General features: G+C 39.4%; 1 protein-coding gene across 1 annotated transcript in view; it reads left to right on the plus strand.

Moving 5' to 3' along the window:
• Nucleotides 1-27,633, plus strand: part of AK5 (adenylate kinase 5) — a 243,505-nt gene that overhangs the window by 82,895 nt on the left and 132,977 nt on the right. The window contains exon 7 of the mRNA XM_063104609.1: nucleotides 24,302-24,392. Coding sequence (XP_062960679.1) covers nucleotides 24,302-24,392 — 91 coding nt within the window. The remainder of the gene's footprint in view (nucleotides 1-24,301; nucleotides 24,393-27,633) is intronic.

Here is a 27,633-nt window from a genome sequence, read left to right on the forward strand (position 1 = left end):
CAGTAGGAAACCCTGAAAATGCAGTAAATTTGAGGATGAAGGAACATGTTCTTTGTCATAAATGCATGAATCAATTAGTGGCTTCCTTAACTTCTTAAGTAGGAATTTGGGCTTAATCAGGGCACATCTATCTTTAAAGAATATGCAAGGTGCCCAGGTTGAAATTGAAGTAAAGAACAGAAACAAGAGAGATAATGTACTTTGTTACTGCTGTTTGATCTCCATGCTTTCGTTGCATGGGCTTTCTCAGATTGTAACTTGTACATAACATGAACCCAAAAAACATGAATAACGAATCTGGGTCAGTACTTAAAGCATTCGTTTCACACAGGCCTTGAAAACCAATGGTATCTAAAACATATTTGATTATTACTTGTGGAAAGACTGAGTTTTGAATCTACTTCTGTAGCATGTCAACAGCTTGTAGGGTTCCAGGGAAATAATAATTATTAATGACAACATCCTGAAGGTTCCCATTGAGCCCACAGAGTAAAGAGTATTTGAGACTGTTGAGAAGGCAGATGCTGAATGAGCCAGTTGAAATGTGAAGGCCACAAGGGCTCAGTTTCTGTTTGGCATCCTCCCCAGCAGGGCTGGGATGGTGGAAAGAACTGCTGAGGACCCCGTCGCCTCAGCCCTTGAACTTGGAAGGGAAGTGCAGTAACAGGCAAAACCCAAGCTAGAGCTCTCAGTGCTTCACTTCCTGATAGTAATAGCTGACATTTGTTAAGCCCTTGCCAGTACGAGGTACCATGCTAAGGACTTCACAGCCAATCCTCACAAAACCCCCAGGAGGTCAGAACTATTGTTATCTCTTTTTTTTTGGAGACTAGAAACTGAAATTTAAAGAAAGTGCATAACTGCTAAGGTCACATGATTAGTAATTGGTAGAGCCAGGTCTAGAACCAGTTACTGACTCTAAAGCCTGCATTTCCAACCACTTGCCCTCGTCCACTTCCCACAGTTCATCTGGAGGATGTTCATTCAGTTCTTCAAATAGTGATTGAGGATTTACTATGTATAGCACAGTGTGGTAAGCCCCAGTGGAAAATTGTAAGCATATGTACTCATTTAATCAACAAGCATTTCTTGAGCACCTCCTCTGTACCAGGCACTGCTTAAGATGTGGTCCCTGCCCTCAGGAAAGCACAAACTAGTGGTGGGCATGGACAAGTAACTCAACAGTCCTGACTACCATGTGTTGTCAAGGCCACAGAGACAGGGCCTTCTAAGAAAGTCTCCAGGAAGAAGTGGCCCTGAGCTAAGTCATGAAAGAGAAATAGGAATTAGCTGGATGAAGACTGGGAACCAAGGCTTTCTAGCCAGAGAGAGCATGTCGGTGAACGAGCATGGTGTGTCAGGGAACAATAAATGTTATGGCTAAAGTTGAGAATGAGGTGGAGACTTGGAAGAGATGAGACTCCTAACTCTGCTTTTCAATATAATGCTATTAGTGCTTTAAGGCTGAGAGTCTCTTAGAACATTTATAAAGGATATTCTCTCTTTCTTAAGCAAAAGATTCAGTTTAGTCCCTGCTGTACACTGAATGTTTTTGTCCCCCCAAAATTCAGATATTGAAACCTAGTCCTCAATGTGTTGGTATTAGGAGTTGGCCTTAGGGAGGTGATTAGTGCCCTGACAAAAGACACCCCAGAGAGCTTGCTTCCCCCTTCTGCCATGTGAGGTTTTAGTGTGACTATGCCATTTATGAACTAGCAAGGGCCCTCCCCAGACACCGAATCTGCCAGCATCTTGATCATGGGCTTCACATCCTCCAAAATTGTGAGAAATAAACTTCTGTTGTTCATAAACCACACAGCCTATGTCAGGAAATCCAGGGTAATAATCTAAAAGCTATTTAGGGTGACCTAGAAAATGTATCAAAGTGGTCTTGCAATGAACAATAATGAAGAAAAAGATCCCATTCTCTGTATCAATGAAAATATTAAATATCTGCTACTTAAGCTAATGTAGCATTCTCTAGGACTGAACAAATAAAATTATCTAACCTTAATGGAAGAAATAAAGGACAATAAGTTTTACACTATTGTTGTGGAAGACAGTTGAAAGTATGTAACAAAATCTTTCAAAATGAACATATCCTTTTTATGCAGCCAGTACTTCTAGAACTATGTAATGATGATGATAATTATAGCTACTACACTTATTGGGAAACTACTTAAGTAGCACTGCACTAGACACTGTGCAGATATTATTTTACATCCTTATGAAATACTATGGGTGGACATTGCTGACCATGTTTTAAAGATGAGGAAACTAAGACCCAGAAAGGTTAAATAAATCACCTCGGTCAGATTCAAATGTAGGTTTACCAAGCTGTTTCTCCCACCCCATGCTGCCTCTGAAACAATGTAGAAGAAAAACAGAGGAAACAAGAAAAAGGAAAGGGGAAGGAAAAGAAAAGAAAGAGGAAGAAAAGGAATAGGAAACTTTTTTGTATAGTTTGCATGCCTCAGAAGGGAAACTAGAAATAACCTAATGCCCAACAATCACTATGGAAGTGAATTCAAAGTATAGAACAGTATCTATCAGAATGAGTGAACTCCTTTTATGCAGCATACTTCTAGGATTGTGTAATGACCACTCTACTGCTACAAATAAGAATGAATTAGTGAATAGCAGGAGTGAGAGACAGAATACAGTGGGAAAGGGTTGCCTGGGTACCAGTCCTGGCTCTGCCTCTTACCAGATGTAGAACAGTAAGGTTAAACTCAAACTCTATTCCTCAGTTTCCTCCTCTGTGAAAAAGTAGTAGTTTCCATCTACTTCACAGGGATGTTGGACTGAATGAGTGGATAAATGGCAAGCACTTAGGACAGGGCCTGATCCACGTGTGACAGTGAAAAAGAACACAAAATGTGATAACCCGTTGATTATATGTAAAAAAAAAAGAATATGCAAAAAACTATGTAAATAAATTCAAAATGGGCCTTAAAGTCAGAGAATTATTTGCAGTTTTTGGTTGAAAAATCTACATTTTTATATCTCTGTAATATTTGAAAATACAGTTTTTTAAATTAACTTTAACTTGGCAAAGGCAGTATTTTACCAAAGACATACAGAATGTGCATGTGAGATCAAACAGTTATTCTCTTAGAGGGTTAGAGAGATAATGGACACAGTAAGGAATCTGTAGTGATCGTCACCATTTTACACACCTACCTTAGGAACGGTTTATGCACATATTCCCATAAAAGGCTACCTGTCAAGAAATGAAACTAGGAATCTGTCAGTGACCTATTTAATGTCAAATAAGTCTGAAGAGAAAACAAAACCTTATTTCCAAATACAGTCACATTCTGAGGTCTTGAGGGTGAGGACATCAATATATGAGTTCGGGGGGGAGGGGACACAATTCAGCCCATAACACCAAGTGTAGCATCCAAGGTGAGACAGGCTGAAAGTGGATTGAGAGCCAGCCCACAGGCTGTTAGACCACGGCCCCCTGCCCTGCCTCATGCACAGCACCAGTGATCAAGAGTCCATCCCCTGGCTGGAGATGAGAACATGCCTCTCTGATGGAGAAACTGGTGGGCCCCAGTGAAGTATGTTCTGACATTTGAGGGGATCTCTCAGCAAAATGAGCTCACTCATAACTATTCATGGTCAACCAAAAAATCTTTGGAGGAAAGCTTTCAACACAAAAGTGGATGCAACATGAACAACAGAAAATAATGAACTTGGGAGAAATGGAGATTCTGCAGGAAATGGAAGAAAACATTAACAACACTCTAGTTACATCTTCAGAGAAATATGAGGAAATAGTGTCACCACAGAACAGGAACAGTATGCCACAAGAGAGGATTAGTCATTTAATGGAAAATAATGGTATAATTTTGGGAGATCACAACAATTGGACGTTGAAAGTGGTATAGGAGATAATCTAAAATCAAGAAATAGCAAAATCATATCATTTGTAATGGCAATGACTTCCAGAAGAATCAGCTAAAATAAAATGCACTTGCCTGCAAGAGAGAATAGACTGCTATTTTTCATTAAGACTTTTGATGCTATATTCTCTTTCTTTCTTTTTAATTGTGGATATATTACTTTGAATTAACTATTTTTAAATTTTAAAAAAAGCCTTGGAATAGTCATAACTGTGCTTAATAGCTGTGTTCTTGGCAATCTGTGTAGGTTAGTTTTTATATGTCAATCAATATTAATTATCTTTGAGGTGTCAGTAAGCCAAATTATTTTAGTCTCTGTGGAGGAATATAAAGAATTGCAAGAAGTTCATTCTGTCTAAGAGTCTGTGGTTTATTCAAGATGACAGTATTTTAAGGCAGCATATTCCAAGTAATAAATAAGAGCAGCAGACTGGCAATGTCTCAGGACTTGAGGGAAGAGATGATGTGGAGTTCACAGAGAAGGGGGATAGAGTTGAGCGTTGAGGAGAAGCTTAGGATTAAATTGGGGGCTGCGGAGGAATCTCTGGTGGAGGTGACAGGAAACACAAGGGAGCAGAGGCGGGCAGCTCATATGTGACTGTGAGATGGGTAGTAAACCAAGTTGGCAGCAGCAAAGACTTGTGTCGGAAAAGGGTGGAAATAAGTATGAAAGAGCGGTCCGAGAGGCCATGCCAGAAGTGGATTTTATCTCATAGGAAATAAGTCTCTGGATGTTTTTTGAGCAAGATGTAGGCAAGATCAACCTAGTGGTGGTGTGTGATATGCTGTGACCAGAAGACCAAACCAGAGGTTGGGAAAGAGTTAAGCAATTATTGCAATATTCCAGCTAGGAGATGAGAGTGACTTTAACCAGGACAATGGCAGTGGCAATGGAAAAGAAGGATATTAGAACATTAAAGATGGAAAAACTTAGAGATCCACAATATTTCCACCTCCAAGGAACATTAAATATTATTTTACCCTAATTGTCACTGGAAATTTCTAGAATGTCATTACAACCAATCAGAGCCTTTTAGCAGCATGAGTTAACATCTATTACTCTACTAAGTTGACAAGTCCAAGCAAAGAAACTCAAGGTTTTAGTTGTCATTTATAGCACCTTTGTGGATAAAGGTACAATTTCCATTAGGCATTGTGAAATATAAAATACTTAGAAAAGTAACTGTTGGTTTCTTATTACTGCTTTAAACCCCAGGGAGACTCCCAAGTTGGAAACCACTGGCTAGACCCAGAATCTCTGCATTTATAGGTGAAAAAGATTAACCAGATATATCTCAAAACATACCTTCAAGTTATTAGCAGAACAGAGTCAAAACAAGCCTGTTGAGTTTTGTCCAAAGCTAGTTACATTCTGCTGAGAATTCAAAGGACTAGGTATCTGACTAGTAGCACTTTTAGAAAACAACTAAGTCATTTGAAAAGCCAATAATGATCCCCTCATTTATCTTTTGTTTAAGACCAGCTTTTCCATTAGTAAAGGTTTGCTAAAGCAAGATAAACCATTAATTCTGGCTGAAAATTGGCTGCTAAAACCACCACCTGGATACTTTTTTCTAACATTGATTTCTCAGCTGCTTATTTTCTTATTATCCTGCCACTTTAAACAAGAACAAGCATTACTGTTTCTTGATCTATGATGGCATAATGGCACATTAACAATTTTATTGTTTAAAAGTTCCACTGTCGTGCACATATAGAAATGGGGCTTTAACAGACTCAAGAACTGAAACCCTCTTATTCCACTCTATGACATTTTTTTTCCTCCCATAGCTCAGCAAGTACAATATCACAAGTGTTGGGCATTAATTGCTTATTCAGACCAGCCTCACTAGCCTCTGCGGTGACATACATATTTTATGATACAAGTCAAGCTGCTAGATTAGCAGATGTTTGTCATTAAAAGAATGAAAAGTGAAACAGCAGTCACAGCATCTTTGTCCTTATATGCACTCAATGGTAATGCTACATTTAGGAAGCAAGTTAATGTGTATATTATCTTCTGAATTATCATCACCCTGAACATGCTGTCTCTCAGTATGCTATTCTCAGCATACAGGTAGAACCTTTGCTGACAAATCTTTGACATCTGAGTAACCCAAAGCCATGTGAAAGATCCTGGATCTTAACTTTCTTTTCTTGCATTCAGCATTCCTCATGTATGGGAAACTATGATAATTTAGAATGAAATGTGGGAGAAATATTTTTAAAATATTGTCAGCTACGTAAAGCCTGACATTTAAGAAAACTATTATGCACTACTGAAAACAAAGTATGAGAAGGATGAGCTCTATTTAAAAAAAAAAAAGAAAGAAAGGAAAAAAAAGATTGATTACAGTCCTGCACTTTCTCCACTTGGCCAAAAGAAGAATGTGAAGTGCTAAAGCCATTTTGGTGGGGTGACTGGAAGGGTTGTTGTTGCAATGGACAGGCTGAGTCACAGACCACAAATTAAGGAAGCAAATTCAGAATATCAGGGAATGTTGAAGAAAGTAGAAGAGAAAAACTGGGGGACTGGATCAAAGAAGAACTAGCTCATGGACTGAGGACTATCCTGTCTAGAAGATAGAAGGCTTAGCAATAACCAAACAGCATAATTAAGGATCTGCATTGAATGTGGTGTCTAACTTCTTTGACTAAACAGAAGGCTGAATTGCAAAAGACTGCATTTGGGGCTCTGTAATGTATTAAGCTGGATATCCCAAGGATGATTTTCTGGTACTTCCAGAGGGAGACTGTGGAATTACTTGAACATGATACACTATTGGTAACAAGATCACATCTGCCTGCAAGATGAAATGGTGCAAATAGAGAGGGAATAGTAACGTCCTGTTTTAAAACACATACAAAAGATATTTACCAATTCTTGTCCCAAATGCTAGGAAAGAAAAAGAATGGATCTACGGCTACCACAAGAACAGTTTCTGGGTCTTGTTGGTAGGAAAGAATAAAGTAGCATGGTCTGGGGCATAGGGGTTGCCTTAAACAACAGAAATGCTGAATTACTTAAGGTAAAGTACAGAAAAGTGACAAGAGGAGGTAGTGAGAAGGGAGAAGATGACTACAAAAAAAAGGAAGATAGAGGAAATGAATACAATTTTAGCTTTTCTAAGCATTGGTGGTGTGATTAATAAGAAATTTGTGGAATTTGGGAGGTAAATAATTACAAATTATTACTATTTTAACAAATTGTTACCATTATGACAACTTAGTTTCTCTAAAAGTCCTTTTTAAGAAACAGTATGATCTCATGGCAGGCAGACTTCAAGCATGATACTGTCTGAATTCAAGAGTGAGAAGAGGGCCTCCGCTGGACACTCAAGGTCTTTTTTAACCCCATGATTCAGTGATGTGGTGAAGGATCGCCAGTTATGAAAGATAATTAGCCATTCTGTAAGAAACTTGCAGAAAATTAAGAAATTTATTCTGCTCTTGTCTGACTATCCTACCCAGTCATGATCAGCTATGCTTATTTTCATAAAAAAGTTGCTTTAGCAAGATCTCTAATAGTGTGAAATCCCTATACCAGGCATTCATAATAATTATTCATAATTGCATTATTTATCATGGTTTATAAAACAAAGATGTGAAAGTTTTGACCAGAGCACATGTTTCACTATGTGAAAATTATTTTTCCAGACTACTGTATATATGTTGGATGGCCTCATTACTTAGTATCAGTAATCAGTTAACTGATAAAACTGTTCTGCTGGACAATTGGGTGAGAGTGGACGAACCCATTTTAGCTCAGAATTTATGACGCTAACAACCTACTCCTACAGAAATGACAAACCCAGACCACTTAATAAGTAACAGAAAAAAATCAATAGGAATAAACACTGAAAAAGGGAGATGATTAAAATCACCAATCTGGTTTTTTTGTTTTTTGAGGTTTTTTTTGGCAGCTAGTCAGTAGGGGGATCCAAACCCTTGACCTCATCAATCTGCCCAAAAAAGAAGAAATTTTAATTTAGAAGGAGCATAGAAAATAAAAACAAACCCAAAAAGGTCTTTTAAAAGTTGTTAAATAAGATTTTTGTTCTATTTAATTTACATCTATTATAATCGCGTGATTTCTTAGGTTTAAAGGTGAGGAAGCTCTAAATAAGCTGAGATAATAAAGGCAGAGAGAATACTTAATAAAGATACTTAATAAATACATGTTCAATCACTTTGGAAAAACAATAGATTACTTGAGTCTATGTATTTTAAAGAAGTTCTAGAAATATTTGCTTAGCCATTATTTGTGTATTTACTTGAAAGCTGCATTGTTATCAAAATTTTTATCAAAATAATACACAGCATGCTTTGTTTTGGGTTGGATTCCCTAGCAGCAGAACTTCTGACAAGGTCTGTTGAGGGTTTGCTGCCCGAAGACTCCCGTCATGGAGTAAAGGAAACAGGAGAGGGAAGGGAAAGGAGCCAGGAACAAAGAAATGGGTTCTGGAGAGGTCTAGCCTCAGCCTGATCAAACAAGCAACTCAGTAGGATAAATTTACAGATATGGCCCCAGGGTTTGGGGGCTGCTCCCAGACAGCATCCATCAGCCAAGAGCAATACTCCAAAGAATAGTGCAGAGGGGAGCTGTTAGCAGCCAACTCTCACAACAATTGCGGGATAGGTGCACCAAGCTGGGAGTGTGTATATATTTGTCTTTCTCAGTATTTTCTTCATACAAAAAAGTCATCCAGCTGTCGATGTTGCACAGTGCCTGTCTGTAGCAGGCATTCAATTAATAGCTAATGGGTGAATGAACACATGGATAGATGCTACAGAAAAGGTACTGAAGAACTAGATCATAAGAAATAGATAATAGTAATAAGAAATAGCATCTATAAAACATTTTCCGTGTGCACACACAATGTGTGTATTACTTTCATCAGGTAGGAACAGTTCACACTTGCAGAAACTGAGGTAGATATTTTCCAGAGCCACATAGCTGGTGGGATATCAGAGCCCACACACTGAACCTCTTCATGATACCAAATGCTAAGAAATGAGGAAGGTGAAATAAATGAGGTCAAAAAAATACTGAAAACCACCTATCCTGAGTCATTTCTAGCTTCATAGAGTGGCTTTGTTTTGCTTTTTTTTTTTTTTTTTTTGGTTGTGAGTTGTTTTTCTTTTAGAAAATAGAATTAACATCTGCATTTCCCTCCTTCTAAAAGGGCAGGTATGTAGTCTCCAACATGGTCCTTGAATAAAAATTAGAAATTCTGGAATCGTTGGATCACGCAGAGTAGTTGAAACACCCAGAAGATTCCCAGTATTTTTGTCTGTGCTATATGACAGTAACCACTGACTATTCACATATATAATTATACATTCTAAATTGGTTGTTTATGTTACGCCTGGCTGTAGTTAAGAATATGCCATATTATTGGAAGTCATGAAATTTAAAATGTTATTTTTTCAATATTCCTCCAAGGCCCAAGTTTCCAAATTCAGAATCTCTTGAATCAAATATGAGAAAGTCTCTAATACATTTGGGGCTTTTCTAATGAGTTGCTTAGCTTTTCTTCAGAGTAATTACCAATTTGTTCTATGCCATATATAAGATAACTGGCTTAAAGTTTAAGCCAAAATCCCTCTGTAATTCTCTGGATATATGGGGGTACTTCAAAAAGTTTGTGAAAAAATAGTATTAAAAGACAGTATTGATCTTTCCATGAACTTTTTGGAGACCCCTCATATTAAAGAAAACATTAAAATAACACATTTTAAATAAATGCTCATATTATCTTAAAGCGAGAAAAGTATCTGGCTACTTATAAATCTTTAATAATACAATGGTATGAATCTGAATTTTAAAAAGAGAGAATCTATATTGATTTCTCTTCAGTATGTGCCCAGGGGATTATGTTCAACTCTCTGGGCTGTCATTCAGCTGTGTTCATTGTGACTGGGCAAATTCAGAATCCAAATCTGTACATTAATAATAATATTTCTGACTCTTCTGACAACACAGCTAAGTAGGTCATGACTTTACACCGAAAGGAAATGGCCTTTTAGTGACCAAAAGAACTACTGTTTTTTATAATCCATGGAAACCTGTTCTGGTGATCTAGTATTATCATTGCTGTGGTTTTTCATCCCAAATTCATCACTTTGCCCACAATCTTTCATTTTGACCTTCCAACGAGGAAATAGTGGTGGAATTTCATTTTAAATATCTTAAAATCCAGGAAAGCACTTTATGATACTGTAGATATTACCAACTTTCAGAAATCTAGCCTAGTTTTTAGGACATGATTTTTGTCATACTTTATGCTTCCTTTTGAGGCACAACCATCAAGATAATTAACTTCTTTATTCATTAATTCATTTGCACAGCATCTCTTCTAGGTTAGTAAGTAGACTTAGTCTGAAAGAAATGGTGAAAAAGTGAAAGCCAGGCGTAGGTTGTGGTGATTTATTGTTGTGGCTTTTATTCCTTTTATCATTGTTATAATGATATTTATAAGATAAATGTAAACCAGGGTGGTTTGGGTTTTTTGGTTTTTTTTTTTCTTTCTTTTTTTTAAAGAGCAATGTTGAGACCTAAGAAGTTGTCAGAAAGAGATGTAAATCATGCTGGACTTAAAGAATTTATCCCATTTTCTATGTAGAAAATGTGATTCTACATAGACAAGCATTTGTCACTTCCCAATATAGTAATAGGTGACACTTTTTGAGATTTACTGTGTGCTGAGTTCTATATTAATAATGGATTCTCTTACCAAATCCTTTTAGCAGTCTACAACCACATGACATTATTGTTGTCACCTTTTTATATATGAGGAAAGAGGCTCAGAGAACCAGTAACTCTTCCAGAGTCACACAATTAGTAACGATAGTCTGGGATTTGAATCTAGGTGGTCTACCTCTGGAGTCTGACTCTACACCCTGTCACTTCTTATCACCTCTGGAATCTGACTCCACACCTTATCACTTCTTATCACATCAGTGTTGCCTGTGGTCAAAGGAAAACAATGCATAATTGTTGACATTATTAAGAAACTGAATTCTCCAGCCAGATTTTAAAAATAGTATAGATCTGTGTGACTTTTGATTCATAAAGTGTTGTCAGATAAAGAATATCTTTCCCAGATCTGGTGGGGCAGCCACTAACTCAGACAAGGATCTTTGTGGGCTCTGAATACTTTGGGCTCAAATGCTCCCTCCCATATAGTACTTTCTTTAATCCTCACTCTGACCCACTCCACACATCCCTCTTAATCCTCCTTTCCTCTCTGAGACCAATTAATCCTTCTTTCTCCTTTGATCTCCCACTGTACTTTTCTATGTAGATCTCTGACAGCCTTTATTCTGTATTAATGTTAGGACTCAAGTGAATGTCTTCCTCACTGGACTGTGAACTCTTTAAAGGCAAGAGTCCTATATTACTGAACACTAAACCCCAGTGCATAGCACATAGCAGGTACACAATAAGTGTTTTTAAATAAATTAATTAATAGCAGTTTCCACACACTCAATAGTGTCACTTTCTCACTCACCTTTAATGGAAGTTTCTACTTGGACAGGCAGAGGACATTCATAAGAGGTAAAAACTTAATCTACTATATTATATGATATTGGAGTAAAACATCTTTGCATACTACCCACAACAAATGTTAGGTAATAAATATTTGTTGAGTTACACTCAACTATTAGAAATTTCCAATGCACTTGCAAATTCAGGAATTTACTGGGATATTTACTGAGAAACTCACTGTGACTTACATAGTTTTTAAGAGACACAGGACCTAAGAGACCATTAGATCTGAAGCCCCCTCAATAACACTTTCTTCATCCACTACTGGAGAAAAAAAAAAAAGTAAATATGAGGGCCTTCCTCTCCCCCAGCTGTTCCTGAAATGAAGCATTGCAGTTGAAGGAGGGAGGAAAGAAGACCAGACACATTTCAGGAGAGTTCGGAGCACGGTGCTGATCTCCTCCACTGCTGGGGGAAATGGTGTTTTCTCTTTTTTTAGGATAAGGATGGAGCTTTATTTGGAAGAAAAAGGACCCGGCAAATATGATAAATTTTCTAGATGTCCCACTTTGTCATTTTGTAAAAGCTAATATAGGCTTTGTTTTTGTGTGATCAAGTTTGCCTGATTCTGCAAAGCCTGAAGGTTACATTTGAAATAGGCATTAACTTTGTTTTTCTCAGGCTTAGCTTTTTGCCCTGAGGCTCCTACCAGATTCTAGTTGGCTTTCATCTTTATTATTGACCATGTATACCAAGAGGAATGTCTTCTATAAAAATCTGAAGTCTGTTGCTTTGAAGATACTATGTACCCTTTGTACTTTAGGTGAGCTTATCAATTCCATCCCCTTTAGGATGAGGTTGACCATGCCAATGGTTGCCGAGGTGAAAATAGAAAGAAGCAGCCTTGGCTTGAGGCCACATGGAGACTAAGAGGCTCTGCACTTTGCTTTGAGTAGAGTCACTCCCCTGTGGGACAGAATCTCATTGTTCATGTCCTCAGGAGGCTGGGAAGGATTTCTTCCAGCAACTTAACCATATCTGAAAACAAAAAGGATAGAGGCATAATTAAGCAAAAAATAACCTCAAACAAACATGATGGAGAAGATGAAGCTGGGACACACATGGACAAGTTTCCATGGGATGAGATAGAGGCATATTTTTCCCCTCTACCAATTCAACGACTGTCTGAGAGATCTATCAATACCATACTTCCTCAACAGAATCAACACTGGGCTGCACACAAATCTGAATGTGCTGAGTGTATAGTTTATTGAGTGATACTTGGCCAATAGAATTATTTTTCTATATGATCCACTTTAGATCAATTTAACAAATAAAATATATTTACCATACAAATAAAATTTAATACCATAGATATTACTTATTGATTGCAAGTAATCTCTTTTTCTGCATGTTGCTTCTTGTCAAAGGTCTAACCACTTTAGCAGAGAACTAAGAGTGACTATCTTTATGGTTGAATCAGCTAAATCCACATAAAATCATAGCATCTGCAGCATTTATAGGGATTTTAAATCCAGTTGCATATCAATTTCCTTCCTCTCTGCCCATGGATCTAAATGTAAATCGCATCATTATAAACCTGATTTCCATTCTCATAATTACTTTTTCCACTCCTGCTTCATCTATAGTTTTCCTAACACTTGGAGCAAAATTGCTCAATTATACAAAGGGCCCAATAGCTATTAATTTGTTAAACAATCCTCCATTCTGTTTCCGTTCTGTATTAGCCATCTTGCTAATAAGTTAATTATTCTGAAACGAAGACCAGTTTCATTTTTTTGGAACTTGGTACAAACAATATTATCACAAAGTACTAGACCTGGGGATGAGTAAAGGAAAAAATGAGGATGCTGTTTAAATGGCTCTAAATGGAAATGACCCTCAAGCTAAAAATAGGGAGTAAAAAGAGATGAATGTGGAATAGCTAAGAACATGGGCTTTTTTTCTTCCCAGAGCTAAAATAGCTTAGTTCTTAAGGGCACAAGCATTGTAGTAAGACAGACCTGAATTCTTATCCAAGCTGTGTTCTTCAGGAGCTGTATGATATTAAGTAAGTACTTACCTCTCTAGGCCAACTATTTCTTTGGGAAAGTGAGACCTTAGGGTTCCTCTGGGGGTGAGATGTTTGCAAAGTGCTTTGCCTATTGCCTAGCATACAGTAAGTGCTCAATAAATGATAATTACTGTTATGCACATGAGCTCACCTGTCACATTCCTGTGTAAACAACACAGCACACACTCACTACAAACACATGCCCAGGGATTTCTGGTGGAGAATAGTCAGCTACCAGATTTAAAAATCCCAAGAAGGCCTTCAGATAATTTCTGGAAGCAAAAAGGTACATTGCCCATCCCTCACAAAAGAAGAATCCCAAGCTTTTAAGACAGAGGCATCCTCACTGTCTTCAAAGAAATTATGCTTTTATACCTTCTCCTCCTGCGCTGCTGTTCCCTCTCCCTGGAATGCCCTTCCTTATCTTTCTTCATTTTGCTTAATCTCACTTGTTCAAAACCTGACTCATGCATCAGCTTCCCCAGGAAATCTCTGACCATCTTCCAACCATGCACCACCACACCTACCCACCCCAGCCCCCAGGACACCCCACACACACCCCCATCACAGACCTCCCACATTGAGCTGTTTATTCATGATTTGATTATCAGTCTCTCAACGCCGACCTTAATATCCACGAGGGCAGAGATGTTGCCATATTTGACTGAATTAAATTATTTCTCCAAAGTCATACTTTATGTCCACTTCTCCTACAGAGGGAAACGTTAGCGTGATTCTTCTAGCAGCTATTTTACTATCCAGAATGATTGTTCACTATTCCAATAAAATACATTTTCATAAATGTTAAATGCTATCCTAAAGGTTTGTAAAGAGAAAGATAATCTCTCAATACTGGCATCATTGGATTTGTGTATTGTCTATAAGGAAATTTAGTTAAAATCTGAACCCTTTTTCTACTTTGTTGGTGATGTCTTTTATCATACTGTCCTGTATTTCTATTGCAAGATACATTTCCCCTAGTTTTTCATTTTCTAACCTGGTCTCTTTGATTCCACTTGATCTCCATTGAATCTTCCACATAATTATGAACTGACCATGTTTGGTCATGATAGTTAAAGTCAACATTGCAAGAGAGAAAAATTTTTTAAATAAAAGGAGGCAGCATTCAACTAAGAAATAATAATAATAATAAAAGGAAAAAGAAGCTCTCTGCTTTCTCTGTGCTCCGCTATTCTGCCATGTGAGAGAGACCCTGGTGTCACTGTTATCACCAACAAGGTCTTCACCAGATATGTTCTCTGGACTTTGGACTTCCCAGCCTCTAAAACTACCAGAAGCAGAAAGGCAAGTCCAAGTCATGAACATCTTGCATGATCCCTATGAAGGCTCAGAACCATGGCTGAACAAGATTCCACACATCCTGTGCCTGAGTATCAAGCTGACTACTGAGTGCTCAGTTTCCGCCTGGAGTATAGAGTTTCCTCCCCCACACGTCGTCTTCTCCTTCCTCCATAGTTCCTTCCGTGGCACCATTCTACCCTAGGTGACACCTGCTGCGTACAGCCCTCTCCTCTCCTTCCGTTCTGCTGCTGCCTTAGTTGGAGTCCTAGAACCCTCCTACCAATGATAATATTCTATGTTCAATGTGAGTCTGGGGGGCCCTTGTGGGTGGTTTTTCTGCATAGAAAAGATTGTTCAAAAATAATTCTGTTTTTTTAAAAAATCAATATAACCTTTTATCAGCTCAAAAACCTTTCTTTAGCTTTTTTTCAACAGAAAGAGTTTAATGTAAAGAATTGTTAATTAGGCATAAATTTGTTGACTATACCAGCAATAACTATCATTTTGAGATACTCTATTGGGCAACATTTAAAAGGAAGTAGAACTTTTAAAGGGCTAAGGGTTAAGCACTTTCAGGTGTCATCTCTCTCTGTGTGTCACCATCTTAATCATTTTTAAGTGGCGCATAGTTCAGTGGCATTAAGTACATTCACACTGCTGTGCTGCCATCACCACCATCTGTCTCAGAACTCTTCCATCTTGTGAAAGTGAGACTCTGTGGCCATTAAACAATAACTCCCCATGTTCCTTTCTCCTCCAGCCCCTTGCAACCACCGTTCTACTTTCTGTGTCTGTGAATTGTACTCTAGGTACTTCATATAAGTGGAATCATGCAGTATTTGTCCTTTGTGACTGGCTTATTTCACTTAGCATAATGCCCTCCAGGTTCATTTATGTGGTAGCATGTGTCACAATTTCCTTCCTCTTTAAGGCTGAATAATATTCCATTGTATGTATGTGCCATGTTTTGTGTATCCATTCATTTGTCAAAAACCTTCCTTTAGCTTTTAAGTTCTTTTTAAAGACTTTCCCCCTATTTATAGCATTAGCAAAGTATAGCAAACATCTTTAAGGATGTCTTTGGTTAACTTGGTTCCATTTGTAAGCTTAATTAAATACATTCAAACATTTAAAGCTACATTTATAAATTTAATACATGCAACTTCTTTTTTAAATACCTCAATTATCTGACAACAAAATCTTACCAATAATTTTTTAAATACACAAATATAATAAGTTAAACTGGTAAAGAGTAGTACGTAAATTCTCCTAACTCTTCCAACACTGTACATAATTTATTGAACTTCCAACTTAAAATTACAAGTCTAACTCAATTACACTTTTAAATTTGATTTATAACTCTCACCTATTCCTCAAATAAATGAAATTCTCTTCAACATTACAAGTGCTACACCTAAAATGCCAAATATGCAGAGTATTCTTAAAACAAAAGAATTAATACAATCAGTGTATTTTAGAATCATTTCTATACTTAGTTTTAAATCTTCTGGGCCAAAAGAAGTTTTTCCAGAGGGCAGGGTTTTACAGATTTCCCCCAAAAAAGAACCGCCTGGAGTATTTGTTAAATATAGATTCCTTGGCCCCAGCCCAGATACACTGGAATCTACATTTCCAGGAAAAGATCAGGTAATCTGCATGATTGTAAAAGCCCGAAGTTTCTTTTCTCACCTCAGAAGTTTGGAAACTTGATTTGGGGAAAAACGGCTTCTCAGCCATCTATGGACCAGATTTTGGCCGGGTTCTGATTAGATTCTAATGGGTCACTCTGAAGGGACCCACCCCCAACATTTATTATCTGTCATTTCGGTGTCATTGTAAGTTCACAGAGGTGGCTCACCTTCTTTTGCTGTGTGTCATATGGTTACCTAAGTTTTCAAGTCAGGTGACAGCTTGGGGCTTCAAAACTCTCTGGATAATGTAAATGTCTTCTCCCTCTACCACTAAAAAAGGTTTTTTCTTCTTGTTTCTCAGGATCTCACACCCTTATAATGCTGCCCTATTGAGGGGGGAAAAAAAGAAAAGAGAAGAAAAAAATAAAAGAAAATAGAATGAGCCTAAATTATCCCTATGCACACATCTGGTGCTTAGGCAGCACACTGTTTTTTCAGGCTTTCAGGGTACCACTTAGGGCTCTGTAGCAGGGAGACACTTGAACATTGGAGGAATGAAACCAGTAATTAGGAAAGACACCAAATGTCACATGAGCCTGAAATTTGACTTCTGAGGCTCTAACTTCTTTAGTTTGGAAGCTTCCTTGGCCAAGGTTTAAATCTTTATCCCACTGCTTTGTAATTTTGTAAAGCCTCAAATTGCTGGAATGCTGGGAGGAGAGAAAAAGAAGAAGAAATAGGAAGGGGAAAGTGTATTTTAATTAATTTAATTTTCTGGTTAACTCAGTTTGATGAGTATTTGGTGTCTAACAACTAGGCTCAGAATGCTGCTAGGTATAGCAGAGAAAAAGTGGGAGATGCACAATGTAATTCTCGTCTGCAATGAGCATATCTTTTCTTCTCCATTTTCTCTTTTTAACTCTTTCTTTACTAAGTCTTTTCAAAGTATTTTAGTCCTCATTCGTGCTTTCATAAGTATAGAAAAGCTAACATGATTTAATCTTCCTTCTATGGTTCTCCAGTGCCCAATACAATACCTGGCACAAAATAGGTACTCAATAAATCTTTATTGAATTGAATCGAATCTTGTTGGTGGTATAAGAAGTTGGATAGAATCTATATTGATCCCAAGGCATATTCTAAAAGTTTATTTGATAAAATCTATTATATCAACCTATTTTCTTGGCTACAAATCTAATTCATAGTTAACTTTTGAGTGAGAAACAATGCATCATCTAGTCAAGAGCATTTTAATAAAATCTTAAATCCTTTTGGCATTTATTAAATAGGGGCTTATTTCAGCTACCTCCATTAGAATGTATGTATCTTACACATGCTTTCTACAACTACTTAATTTTCAAAGTATCCTGTCATACTGCCCATGGATCAGTGAGCAAAATATCAGGCACTTGATATCCACTCATGATTTGACATTGGTCAGACGAAGGACATTTGCTCTGGGGCTTACCCGAGTCTACAAAATTTGAATAATCAGCCACTGCAGCCGCCCACCCTTCAGCTCGAAAATTGTTCCAGACCCTGATTTCCACCTTCAACTTGGTTTCATTATGCTTTAGCCCCCTTCTCTCAACAGTAACTCCTTCATGGCCTAAGACATAGCCTCTTCCTTCTTATTGTGGATGGTCTGGCTTTGGATCCACCATTCCCTACTGAGACAACCAGAGCAAGGAGGACTGGAAAGGAGTCTGGAGTGCCTCCTCTCCATCATAGGGGACAGTAAGAGCTGAAGCCCTGGCTGGAGGTAGGGAGGGCTGGCTAAGCCAGGCCTATGTCAGTGGGTGCTGGTGGATGGAGCCCTGGGCAAGAACCAGAGCAGCTTCTACAGGAAGTGTCAGACCAGAGGTGGATCCATATCAGAAATCTATTCTCCCACCCAAGAGAGGCTCCTGGAAGGAGGGTAGGCCCACTCTTCCTTCAATTCCTAAGGGGGATTGAATAATCATGAGAAGAGAAAAACAGAATCTGCACTAGATGACCTCAATCCTCTCAACAAACTAAAAGGCAGTGTTATGTGCAAAGATAAGTTTTAGAAGGCTGCTGTGGGGTACAACTGGAATCAACAATAGACAGAGGATTGCTGAGCAGAAGCCAGTTTCCCTGTGAAATTGATAGCTTTCATCTAAAGACCCACAAAGAGAGCTCTGCTAGGAGTTGGGAAATCATCTGTCTCTTGTGGTCAATTTTGCCTGTCCTTGCTCCTCCTGATACCCATGGCCAGGCTACAGGGAAGTTCTGCCCACAGCCAAAGCCACCTAGCAGGTTTCGTGCATCATGCAGAGAAAGAAAATCACCTGCCGTGGCCCTCACATGGGGAATAAGATAAGGAATATTTGAGTAGATTGCATCTGGACCTGGCTTGGCTTGGCTTCTGAGGATTCTTGGGGAATCCTCAAAGAACCTAAAAGTACTTCTAAAAGCCCTGCTTTATTCTACAAGTACGCAGCCAGTATCTAAGGCTGCCCTAATGGAGCAGAGAGCTGATCCAACAGCCTTAACAGCCAGTGGGGCTCACAGTTTTGTGTAGACAGATGTGGATTCAGATCCTGGCTCTGCCACTCGCATAACCTTAGACAAGTTACTTAATCTCTCTGAGGCGCAATTTTTGAGCCTGCAAAATGGAGATAATGAGACCCCTTTTATAATGTTATCATAGAGACTGAATGATAAAAATGTATAAAGAAAACCTCTAACAGAGTGTGTGGCACATAGTAGTAGCTCAATAAATGGTAATGTTACCTGGTGCAACAGAGCCATGTTGTTGTTTGCAGATGAAGATTCTGAAAAATGTTCTCTGAACTAATGTTGTAAGAATAATCAAAATTATCTTGAGTTAGCCTTCTTTTCTAGTTTCTGTAGCAAATAAATCAAAGGTCATTATTACATCGTTAAAACTTGAAGTTCAGGGAGAATTTTTTTCTTTAAACATTTCATAAACATCATAACAATTTTCTATGAAATCTCTTTATTGTGTTGAATTTTTCTCAACAAAATTTTCTAGATGTTGTCTATAATCTGAATATCCAGTAAAATGAAGATTCTGTACAGAAAACTGAGAAAATAAGTTTTCTACTCAGTTATCCACAGCTTTCAAGTGTTCTATACTCATCCTTTGCATACCAATCATGTCTGTTTTTAGATCTGTCTTCTTTCATGTTTTGCCCTTATTTCCATTCTGCTCAATAAAACGTTCTGCAGAGCTTAGTTCAGCAGGGCTGGAGCACAGAAATTCTTATCAAAACATGGGATTGATTTGCCTGTCTCAGGCAGAGAATTTTCCCCATCCACCAAATCCACTTAGGTGTTTCTCTTTCAAATTTTGTGGTTAATTATGAAGCTTTAGAAACATGTTTCTGCAAAGCAGTAATAACGATCATTACTTCATCACTGATAACTACAGATTTCACTCCAGGCACCATGCCTTTTTAAAGCATTACTATTTTAGTGCAATCTCCCATTTTTAGTTAGAGAAAAACAAATCACTGCAAAGAGAACACCAACCAATCTTTTAGAGAAAAGTCTCCAAACATATAAAAGAGAGTATTTGAAGGGCCAGTTATTTGCACGTTGAGGGATTTTCAGTAGCAAGCAAGGAAAGCCATTGGTGGAGAAGGTACTTAATTGAAATCCTTTGCATCACACAAGGGAGAAGTAAAAATTTCAGGAAGTTCATTTGATGCTTAGAGAATGATACTTAGGGGATATATAAAACTGAAACAATACTAACAACAGAGCCAATTTATTCTCTCCTCAATTGATGCCAAAGAGAAAAAAAGAAAAAGAATGGGAGACAGACATAAATTTAAACAAGAGTGGAATCTTGAAGGAATGATTGAATTGGTACCATCCTTTTTTAATCCATTTAGGATATTTTATAGACCTAACATCACTAGCTAGCAGAAGTAAGAATATGGAAAGCCCTGTTGCTATGGAGAAGATTTGGGCAGCCTGTTGCCATCTGAAAATCAGAGCCAAAAGAAAACAAAAACAAAAACTCATTTCTGCCATTAAAAATGCAGACCATCATTGTCACTTTCTCCTCAAATACTGCATAATTCTACTACGTCTGCTGTAATTTCCTTTCCTAATCTAGATATATTTTGTATGCTTTTGAAAGCTGTTACAGCATTGTTATTCAAATTAAAACATGTGTTGTGAGTGAACAAGAGAATATTGTAAGCATATCATTTTGAAATTTCCAATTGACCTTCCCAGCCCTCTTGCATTAAATGACATAAAACAGATTATGCAGACCATGTCCTCTGCAAGTTCTGTCCCTCAGAGTAAGAAAAGTGTTTTCTTAAGACTGCTAGACGTTAAATAACAATCACCTAAAAGATAAAGTTCTCATCTAATATCAGAACTGGGAGCAACTTTAGACATTGTCTGGTCTATTCCATGCAATTACATCTCCCTGAAACCTTTTCTGACCCATGAGAAGTAAATAGATTTTTATTTCTAGGAGACCTCAGCATTCTTTAATGCTGCTCCTGCAGCATTATTACTTGTGCTATCCTTTGTATTTTGGAGTGAATAGCTCAGGTTCTTCAAACTCAAAACTTTTTTCTTTAAAAAAAAAAAAAAATCACTACTTGAGTGTCAAAACACCATTTAGAAATCCTAAAGCGAAGAATGCCTTGGCATATATTAGGACTTCACAGCTTTGGCACTATTGACATTTTAGATGGGAAAATTCTGTGTGATGAGGGGGGCTGTCCTATGTGCTATAGGATATTGAGCAACATCCCTGGCAAGTATCCTCCCCACCCCTGCAAGTGTGAGAACCAAAACGTCTCTTGGCATTGCCAGATTTCCCTGGGGGAGGGAAGGGGAACGGGGGAGGGATGGGGTCAGGTCGCTCCTGGTTTAGAACTATTGATGTATACGGTCTGTACAAAACAAATGATAAATAAAATGTTTCATGATTTAGAAGTCAGTTCTCTCTTTATCGTACACAACCTCTCCAACACTGAAGGTCATGGTTTTGTAAAAATCTTTGCCAATTAAGTGGCAACTGTTGTGATAAAACTTAATCAGAATGCTCTTCAGGGTCCCCATGCCATATTTACAAAAACAATAGAAAGAGGAGAAACACGCCAGTCTGGGGTTATAGGAGGGGAAGTTGTAAAGAGTGAGGAAGTCTGACTTCAGTCTGTCGTCCCGCAGTGAGAGTAAATTGGCTTCAGCAACATCTGCTTAATCCCAGAGTTGAGTTGGTGATGTGACATGGTTTTCTTCTTCGTGGCTTCACGTTCATTTGTCCCCAAGCTTAGATGGTCAGTTGAAGAGTCTACCTCACACATAGTAGTTACTCAACAAGTATTTGTTGAATGATTTTATGAATTGTGTTTTACCTTTGCCTCTTGGATTAGACAATCAGGTACTACAGTCTGTGCTGGAACTAAAAATATCCTCCTTCGAATCAGTTGAAGGATATAAGATCTCCGAGAAACTCTCAAAGATTCTTTTATTCCTCACTCCACACCCTGAAGTTTTAAAAAAAAAAAGTGTGTGTGTGTGTATGGTGTGGGTGCATGCAGCTGTACAGCACAGAAGCAATCAAAGATCCATAGAACATACTCTGTCAGCCCTGGGGACTCAAAGAAGAAAAAGAATTTAACACAATTAAATTCTGTTCTACCTGCTGTTCTCTCCTTGCTTTTAGACAAAAGGGCTGTGTTAACACACAATTTGTGTCTAGGCTGTTGTGTTAAATAGACAATTTCTTTAATCCACACAACCATCCCTTCAGCTGGGTATTATCACCTCTGTCACATAGATGCTAAGAAATAAGTTGCTCAAAGTGAGACAGCTGCTACAGTGGGTAGCAGAAGTTCAAATCAAGCGCTAGCCAAGTTATTAGCTGTCTAAGCCCAGTTTACAAGCCTCCCCTGATCACTTGGCCTATGTGCCCAGGCCTCAGTTGATTCTTGAATGGAGAGCCCTGTGCTCCAGTGCCCTGCCTGTCATGGCATCTCCTGACTTTGCTGCCAGCCCCAGCCAGCGTCTTCAGGGAGGAGGACTGGGCTTATCATCCCCACCACGGTGGGAGTCGCTGCAGAGCCAACACCCAGACCCACCCAAACCAGACCACAGAGGCATTGGCTCCTCTCAGCATTTCTGGATTCAGATGCTGTGTTGCCCCCTGGGGCTGCCCAGAGAGGCTAGGCAGCACAGGCAAGAAGTAGAGACTTGTGTCCCCGTGGGGAAAATGTGGACAATTAAAGACAGGCAATTGAAAGGCTCCAGCAGATGAACTTCTCTCCTTTCTCCCCTTACCAGGCTGTTCTGCGATAACAGCAGTTCCATTTGGCCTTTCTGGAGACTGAGCTGCCAGCTGTGTTTTCTTGCAAAGCTGGGGCCCAGCTGAGGGCCCCTTCTTTGCTTCACCTCCCTTTTCTCCTCACACTTAAACCGCCCTGGAGTTGCGCGCGCGCGCGCACACACACACACACACACACACACACACCAGTGAAATGTTAACTTGCAAGTGCTGCCTTAGTCTCCATTTTCTGGGGCACCCTGGCTAAAACATAAGCTTATGTTCTTTATTTACAAAATGACAATGCTTCCACCAGTCCTTGAAAAATCTAAGAAAAAAATAAAAATAATACCCCTCTTAGTAGATATTACCTCATACTGATAAGAGTAGCAAATATCTTGAAAGAAATAAACAGCCACAGTATATGGGTATGAAAGCAGTACACTGAAATGGCACTAAATGTACCTTTGGGGCTACCTTGTATCTGCTGCACCTGCTTTTCTCTCCTTGCTTTTAGATAAAAGGGCTATGTTAACACTTCCTGGAGCAGAAGGGCTGTACGAGGGCACTTTGAAAACTTCATGGAAAGATTCATATTATCTTTTAATTATATTTTTCCACAAACTTTTTGAAGTACCCTCGTATTTTTCTTACTGTTGTGATCACATGCCATCTGGTAGGATGGCAAGTGTCAATCAGTCCAGTTCAAGTCCCACCTTTTCTGCTTATTAGCTGTGTGACTTGAGAAAGTCATAATATCTCAGGTTAGATATTTCCTCACCTGTAAGTTAGAAATAAGACTATCTGCCTCACCTTTCCCTTGAGTCTATGTGACTGCTTTATCTGTGTGAAGAGAGGTAAGGAAATAACTTTCTAACTTAGGTTCCCCAAATTTTCCTCACTACAAATAATACAACACTTCAGTAGGAAAATATCAAGGAATAAATCACTTAAGTCTTCTGAAATGCTTGCATCTTCAAGATAATAATTAAGATTAGAAGCTAAAGGGTTAAGACTTCCAATCTTCACCAAGATGGAATAAAAGAGACTAGATTTTCCCTCCCACATGAAACAATTTTTAAAAATCTATTTAAAAAAATTTTTTCAAGGATGTTTCATGGATGTCAATGAAGTGATCACTGAGAGAAAAAACAAATGCAGTGAGCCCTGTGATTGCCTCAGGTGGCTGCCCAGAGAGTTTCCAGGTTACAGTGCAGGGGAAAGGAAACTCTGCAGAGGCTGGTACACCCCGTGAGGAGATGGAGCTGAGAGGCCAAGAAACCAAGGTGACAAGAGATTGTGTGACAAAAGTCTCAGAAATGAGAGAGTTGCACAGAGAACTCTGGAGATATGCCAAGGGCTCCCTCCAGTATTCAGCAGGGTCCTAATTAGTGCATGTATGTGAAGAAATTACCCTAATAGCCTTCTCTGTTTGGTATGAGGCCTGGACTTAAAATCCCTCTAAGTGTCTGACTGAAGACTCAAATGCTTTAATTCCTGTTGTCCTGCTTCATTAGAGATACAGTTGTGTGATGCATGCTCATTATACACTGGAATTAACTAATTTATGTATTCTCATGTTCCAAACTTGCCTGTCCTGATTTCCCCCAGTTTGATGCTGACCGAGATGAGGATGAGGTGTTCTATGACATCAGCGTGGCAGTTGACAGCAAATTATTTCCAAACAAAGAGGCTGCAGCAGGTAAGTTGCTGTGTCCTTTGGGCAACAGTATACCATGTTCACCTGCCAATGTCTGGGGCTTTGTATTAATGGGGGAAGCCCAGCAAACTGCAGTACATCTTGAGGAAGACACTGTCCTCAGAGCCTCCTACTTTCTGGTTGAAAAATAAAGCTACAAAACAAAATAGAAAGAAAGGGCTATAAATCCATCCCTTGTAGTTGTAGCTTCTCTTCCTGTCACTGCACATGTAAATTAGCAGGTAGTCACAATGTAATACACAATCTATGTTACTATGATAGCAAAAAATCTAGCCTAATCCTTACTTTGTGCAACAGTTAAAAGTTACAGTTCCTCCAGAACCCCCTAACTCATACAGGTTTCTGCTGTGCTGCCTGGAAAAAGCATCCCCTCCAATCTGGTAGCCACTCCCATCCCAACCCACAGCTCCTCTCCTAACCCTGCCCCTTCTCTTCCTGTGTGCTTTTGCCTGCAGGTTTGCCTTGGGACACTTGTGCAGAGTAATCGTACCTCTGAGGTAGGCGGTTCTCACGCTTCTGTCTTTAACCCTCCTCTCATTGTCTCATTACTCTCTTTGACTCCGGATCAATTCATTTTCTTGCATGGTATCTGTTCTACAAGAATGACTCTCAAATCTCGGTTTCAGTCCTGACCTTTCTTCTGAGTTATGGCCTCAGAGGGTAAAGACCAAAAGCTCTGGACTATAAAGAAAAGGCTGAACACTTAAAATTTTAAACCACTGTTTGAAGCCACCTAAGAGTAGCTGTAAGAAAAGCAAGGTGGTTGTCTTTCTGCACAAATAACTGATGTAAACTCATCTGCCTGATTTTCCAGTGATATTTATAAAAAGTTGGCCTATTGCAGGAAAGATGGGATATTGAGAACTGTGTAAGATCATATAAACAAGACAAGTGCTGCTCTGAAAAATGCTAGGACTCCTATGCTTTTTAAGTTAGTATTTTTATCTAGAACATGCTTTAAAAATATCTACCTCTAACAACAAATATTTAACTGCTAAATATCCTTGGCTTGCTAATACAGTGGAGTGGAGAGGCTGATCTAAGCTACCCCTTCTTTGAAACACCCCAGCACTTTGTGGCTTGCTGGTGGCATTTCTTCAAGGTAGCCTTGTCCTGCAGTTATGCAACTGTGCTGGCTTCTGTGCTAATGGGTAAGCTGTCTGAGGATAGGTGCTATGTCCTGATTTTCTTGAAGTCCCCTTGGTATAGTGCACAGTGCCTGGTCCATAGCAGTGGTTTCCAGGTGTCTGCTCTTTCCTCTCTACACCTCCAAGCTTATGAACACAGGAGTCTCTGCTTACAGCCTCAACTTCTGCTAGCTCCCTTCAACTCCTAAGACCCCTGAAAGCCGGGTTCTGCTCCAGCCTTAAAGTAAGCCTGTTCTACCTGTAACAGCCCTCCACGAGTGAAGTGAGACTGGGAGGGACTATGGTAAACTAGAAATAAGTGATGCCAACCCTACAAGAGGCAGCAACTATGCAGCTCAAGGCTACTGTTGCCATTAAAGAATGGGCCAGTGTTACTGGGTTCTCCTCCCTTCAGAGAGAAAACAGAAACCTGCATTTGTAGGTGAAATCTCCTGGCTTGTAAATGTTGTGACTCACCCAATAAATAAGTCACGTCCGTGTCCTCTGCTCTGTGAATTGTCAGCCTCCAGGTTTTGTCCCTCCATTCTTTCCTTCTCTCTGAACTCTCTCTCTTTGCAGAATCTTAGCTGCCCCACAGCTCCCATATCATCTCCGTATGAATGGCTTTTAGTGCTCTTTCTCTCACCTTGACCTTTCTCTAGAGAGCCAGACAAAAATGTTCTTGCCCTCGCGCCCCACACCAATCATCATTCCTCAGGGACACCTTGGGAATCCAAACCTTCTTCTCCATTCCCACTGCACACATCAAAGGCTTTGTCATTACTCACCCCTGGGCTTGCCTGTCTGTCTTGAATCTTGTTGCTGCCTTGGGGATGCTCAGAATGCAGCTCTAATCATCCCGCCTCTCTGAAAAAAAAGAAAAAGCAAACCCAAACCTTCAATGACTTTCCTGCAGGCTGGGGGCACCAATGTCCTCCACCTAGCAGAGAGCCCCAATTCCTCAGCTTTCCTGCAGTGGTCCTGTCACTGCAACAGCATCACCTCCCCGCTTACCCACAACAGCTTCCTCAAGTACCTTACTGCCTCTGTCTGTTTGCACCTGCTCTTCCTTTTGCTTAGAACACCTGTCCCGCTTACATCCCTCCACTCTCCCAACTCCACAGGCCCATCCTTCACCTGACCAGATCTGACTTTGTGCCTCATTGTAAATGTGAGTTTCTCAAGGAGGCTTTCTCAAACCCCACCCCAGACTAGAGTAGGTCTCTGTGTAGTACTTTTCCTTCAGGGTATTTACCATCACTGTGATTATGTAGATGGATATATGATTATCTGTTAAAACTCTGTTTCCCTTATTGGAACACAAGATTCCATGAGGGCAGAGAGAGAGAGAGAGTGTGTGTGTGTGTGTGTGTGTGTGTGTGTGTGTGTGTGTGTGTGCCCCCAGTGTAACTCTCATAGGAGATGACATGTAAGGCCTATCTTTTCCAGCTGGCCACCTCAGCTGGGTCATGTCTAAGTACCTGACGCACAGCACACCAGATCTTCTTTGGCTGCAGAGTAGTGTATTTGCTTGCCTCCAGGCCTTTTCCTATTGACTGCGTTGCCCTGAACCTCTGCACCCTTCCAGCTCCACTGCAGCGTCTCCTCCTCTGTGGAGCCCTCTGCTGATACTTCCAGCAGAGCCATCTGGCTACATCACTCACTTTCTCTGGACCTCTGTTTCTTCATCTGTAAAGAGGGGGAAATAATAGTACCTACCTCTTAGGATTGCCCTGAAGAGTAAATGCGTATGTGTGTAAAATTTGTGGCTGTCACATTGACAAGGCTATAAATGAGTTAGTATCTCCCCTGAAGATTTGAGGGCTTGCAAGGAGAGGCCACGACATGCACAACACAACTTCCCCCCTTCTCCTAGGTCTACTTCTCCTCTCTTCACCCTCTCTCTCTTCCGCCTTCCCCCAACCCTGTCCTGGAGTAATTGAAAAATCCCCCCCATCCCCTTCTCACCCAGAACAGTCCACCAACACCCAGACCCCACCCAATGGAGAATTGGGTGTTGGTAGACCGTAGGAGGAATTGTTACTTTTAATTGTTGCACAAAGTATGGATTAGGTTAGATTTTTTCTACTCCGAAA

The sequence above is a fragment of the Cynocephalus volans genome, chromosome 8 (genome assembly GCF_027409185.1).
Source record: "Cynocephalus volans isolate mCynVol1 chromosome 8, mCynVol1.pri, whole genome shotgun sequence".
Taxonomy (NCBI): domain Eukaryota; kingdom Metazoa; phylum Chordata; class Mammalia; order Dermoptera; family Cynocephalidae; genus Cynocephalus; species Cynocephalus volans.